The 4,673-nt window shown below is 37.0% G+C and overlaps 1 protein-coding gene across 1 annotated transcript; it reads right to left on the bottom strand.

Annotated features, from left to right (window-relative positions):
* On the bottom strand, nt 1,238-3,984 carry LOC110269490. The gene is made up of 5 exons (XM_021117356.1): nt 3,107-3,984; nt 2,850-2,935; nt 2,122-2,657; nt 1,850-1,995; nt 1,238-1,346 (listed from the first exon to the last, which is right to left on the bottom strand). Exons 1-5 carry the CDS (start codon nt 3,982-3,984, stop codon nt 1,238-1,240), a joined length of 1,755 nt encoding a protein of 584 aa, XP_020973015.1.

Here is a 4,673-nt window from a genome sequence, read left to right as displayed (position 1 = left end):
TCTAACTCGTCGCAAGTTGTTCGCTAATATGATCGTAAATCTATATCAATTTGTAGCAAATCTATAGCTAATCTTTGAAAATCCTTAATTAAATTTGTAGGAATTTTGTCGCTAAACCAAAGCTAGTCTAAATGAGAAACCAAAGTTACAAAGTAGTCGCTAATTTGCTAGGAAATAATATGTATTTAATTAGTTGCAATACTATCGTAAAATTTATTACAAATTCCTTTTAAACTAGTAACAAATTGATAACTATCTCGCACTATAAGAAAAACTGGCTTTCACTACGCTTTTAAAGCGTGCCAAAAAGTAGAGATACAACCACACTTTTAGAAACGTTCCGATTGAATTGGTTTTGGCTACGCTTCGAAAGCGTGCCAATAGGAGACATATCCACGCTTTTGAAAGGAGAAAATAAGAAAGTATAAAAAGAGTTGATTTTTTATTGATTTACATGCTATAATTATAACTAAGAAAATTACAATCCTATAATAAAACTAATAATTTAATTTACATAAAGCAAATGTAATGCTAATAAGCCATAACAACCTCTTTGTTTCAAGCTAAAATATGGAGAAAAATGCTTATTCCATTTTTGATAAATTTATGGAGAAACCATCAATTGAGTGTTGATTACCTCATCAGTTTTGCAAATTACAAAAAAGCAACACCAATCAATAAAAAAATGAGAAATTTTTTGTCCATACATGAGGTCATAGAATTATAAGCCAAACTAACCCATGATGTAGAATTCCATAAATTGATTCATAGAAAATGATCACCAAAGAAGTAGCAAGAAATTCAACAAAAAAGAAAAGAAAAGAAATTCATAATCATAAAGAATCCAACAACAGTCAAAATCGAAAGCAGTGAACTACACTACACAACATCATGTGATTCTTGTTTGCATGCAAAAGAAATTAATCAAGATAAACAACAGAATCAAATAGAAGAATGCAAGATGAGAAATTAAAGCAAAAACTTTACCAAGAAACACAAATAGGATTCATTTTCGGCTCCTCTCAACATAAGAGAACAAGGTGAGTTGAAAATAGCATGAGCCAGCAAATAGCTGAAAAATTGATAAGAGACGTTGAAAAAAAAAGAGTAAAATAATTGACTATTTAACATTGACCTAAAATTAAACAATTGATTCTCATTAAAAGAGATTGCATCAAAAAACAGGTTCAATAACATCAATCTACAGTAGTAATTTGTGCAAGTTCAACCAACACAATCAGTAGAGGATGTTAACCTTCTTTCCAGGAGCTGCTCTATTGCCTGGTGCCTGAGCACTTTCCCCTTTACCAGGTTCTTTCAACTTGTTCTTTTTCTTCTTCTTTTTCCTGAAAATTATATGAAATCATTATCAGGAGAGAAAAAGAAGTACAAAATAGTTGGTATAAATTAAACAAAAGGCACAAAGTGTTCTTTTTCAGTGACCCTTTCAAAAAAAAAAAACAAAGGTTGGTTGGCACAGAAATGTAAGATGTCACTAAATCAGTATATTGTCTAAAACCATCCTCATCTTCACTTTCCATATCATCTTCTTCACTTTCTGAAACAGGATGGCCAGTCTCACCCCTAATAACTATTAGAAGCTGAGAACTTTTTGTTTTTTTTTTTTTAAACAAAGAAAGCTCAACACAATAAAGTGGAGCAACAGATAAACAGGCATATTAAGCAACCAGAAAAAACCAAACACGAAGGTGATCAATCCCCTGTCATCTCCAGCATAGCCATCAACAACCAAAAGGATCAATACCAGCCCACTCCTTGTAGCTCAGAAACGTTCTACTTTGAATGACTTCAACACCTGCTTCTCTATTATTGAAGATTCTGTCATTGCGTTCCATCCAGATGTTCCAAATCACTCAGCCACCTCTTCTTCTCCTCTTTTCTATTAAGCATGCTAGTCCAACTCTCAAATAGACCTTTAATGGTTCCTATGACTACCCAATCTCTACGAAAGCCCCTCAACCATGTGCACCACACCTGCCAAGTAAACTCACAAAAAAGAAACAGATGATGAACAGATTCCATCTCTTTTTTACACAGGACACAAATATTGTCACTCTGCTGGATGACACCCAATCTATTCAACCTCTCTTTAGTATTCACCCGACCAACTAGAACAAACCATCCAAAAAGCTCTATTCTTGGCGGTACCAACCCTTTCCAAATAACACTTGTGAAATTATAGCTCGTAATCTCTTGTGAAAGAGTCTCCGATTGCAGCACCTGCACCGAAGAGTAAGTAGAAAAAATACCTTTATTATCAAATTTCCAAACAAGATTATCCTGTCTACCAGTTGATAGCTTCACTGGCCTTAACATCTCATGAAGTTGATGAACAAGTTCCAACTCCCATTGAAATAACTCTCTCCGCAACTGAAAATTCCAAATCCACTCTAACCCATCCCAAAACCCACAATCTCCTATCACAAATCCTTGTTGGTTTGAAACAGAGAAAACCCTTGGAAAACTCGCTTTCAAAGGACCACCTTGAATCCAATTGTCTTCCCAAAACATAGTTTTCCTACCATCCCCTACTTCCATCGCCATCCCACTAATAAGTTTATCTTTCACCTGTTGTTCTTTTATATTCAACTGACAGATGTCTTTCCATGGGCCACCCTTTACTGGTACAAGATGATCTGATAGTCGTAAATTAGGATTCAAATTGTTACAGGAACAAACAATCTTCTTCCATAACGGACATTCCTCTTTTGAAAATCGTCACCACCACTTAAACAAAAGCGCTGTGTTCATGAGCATTGCATTCCGAACCCCTAAACCCCCCGCCTTTTTTGGTGCCTGAACCACTTTCCACTTCACCAGAGGTATACCATAGTTTCCATCCTCCTTGCCCCACATAAACCTCCTCTGTAATGCAATCAACTTGTCAGCGACCGCCTTCAGCATCTTGTAAAGGCTAAGGTAATAAATTGGTAAGTTGTTCAACACCAATTTGATGAGAACTAACTTTCCAGCTTTGTTTAGAATCTTCGCTTTCTATAAGCTGAGCTTCTCTTCCACCTTATCAATGATAGGTTTCTAAGTCTTCACCAATCGTGGGTTCGTCCCTAAAGAGATCCCAAGATACCTAACAGGTAAGACAGCTTGATTGCACCCCAGAAGGCGACAGCCCTGCTCCACCCACTCTTGCTCATAATTGACCGAGATCAGACTCGACTTATCAAAATTGATGCTCAGACCCGACATCAGCTCAAAACAGCGCAACAGCCTCTTGTAATTCATAATTATCTCTGTCTCCAGAGGGCAAAACAAAAGTGTATCATCCGCGAATTGAAGATGTGACAGTTCAATATGATCTCTTCCAACCATTAAGGGAGCAATGCGCCCATTGTGTACGGCTTCCCCCAACATCCGATGCAACACATCAACCACAAGAACAAAGAGAAGAGGAGAAAGTGGATCTCCTTGTCTTAGGCCCCTCTCCATTTTGAACGGCTTAGACGGTGACCCATTAACCAGGACAGACATAGTGGCCGAACTGACACACTCCTTCATCCAATTCCTCCATCTTTGTCCAAAGCCCATCTTCTGAAGCACAATATCGACAAAACTCCACCTGACTCTATCATATACTTTCTGAAAATCTAGTTTTATAATTGCTGCCTTCTTTTTACGCGTCTTGAGCCACTGAACCGTCTCACAGGCAATTAGGGCGCCATCATAGATTTTTCTACCCTTCACAAATACACTTTGTGTCTCTCCTACCAAACCCGGCATAACTGTTCTCATTCTTCTCACCAAGACTTTTGAAATCACCTTATACACACATCCCACCATACTAATCGACCTAAAGTCCTTGATCTCTTTGGCAGCCACAAATTTCGGAGCAAGGGTTACCCACGTAACATTCGCATCAGTTGGTAGCTTAGCATTCTGGAAGAACCCCATCACTGCTATTGTAAACTCCTGGCCAATCTCCTCCCAGCATCGTTTGATAAAGTTCATATTGTACCGTCACTACCTGATGCTTTAGAAGATACTGAGAATTTCTAAGCTTCTTCTTTTATCTAAGCTTACTGTTTCTTTTTCTTCAATTTCTAAGCTGGATCTTCTTCATTTTTAGGTATTTCCTCTTCCACTATTTCTTTAATTCTAACTATATAATTAATTAAATGTAATTAGCCAATAGTAATAAAAATGCCACTGTCTTTACTACTTGCAAACAACATGAATGAATATGCGACTAAACAAGAAGGTTCATGCCATAATCAGAATAATTGCTATTACTTTGTATGAGCATCAATTAGAACACTACATAATGATTTAAAAAAAATAAACAAGAAAAAAGCAACATAAGGAAGGGGAAAAGGCAGAAAAGAATCACATACTAGCTTTAACAAAAGTCAATAATAATGCAATCAACTAATCAATACCTCCACTATTTGGGGAAGCCGAAGATCAGTACATTTTCATATCACTGTCATCTGTGTAGTATATCCTCGAAGTTCTCAATGCCCTCCTTGACCCTCACCCACTCCGTTAATTCCCACTCTTACACCCTCGCTCACTCTCTTTGTGACTATTTTAAAACCATGAGTTATCCATGGATGAAAAAAAATGCCCATATCCTCATGTTCCTACATATTCATGTGAACGAATCTCATTAACCAAGCAGATCAAATCGCACAGTAAAT

This window comes from Arachis ipaensis, chromosome B03 (assembly GCF_000816755.2).
Source record: "Arachis ipaensis cultivar K30076 chromosome B03, Araip1.1, whole genome shotgun sequence".
Classification (NCBI taxonomy): domain Eukaryota; kingdom Viridiplantae; phylum Streptophyta; class Magnoliopsida; order Fabales; family Fabaceae; genus Arachis; species Arachis ipaensis.
This window is presented reverse-complemented; position numbering and strand designations above follow the sequence as displayed.

Bases quoted from the DNA above. Each gene is read 5' to 3' on its own strand.
- LOC110269490 (XM_021117356.1), bottom strand. From the start codon at position 3,984: ATGAACTTTATCAAACGATGCTGGGAGGAGATTGGCCAGGAGTTTACA. The intron at 2,936-3,106 runs GTATCTTGGGAT...TTATTACCTTAG, and splicing joins CAAGCTGTCTTACCTGTTAG to CCTTTACAAGATGCTGAAGG. The intron at 2,658-2,849 runs GTATACCTCTGG...TACGACTATCAG, and splicing joins CAAGGAGGATGGAAACTATG to ATCATCTTGTACCAGTAAAG.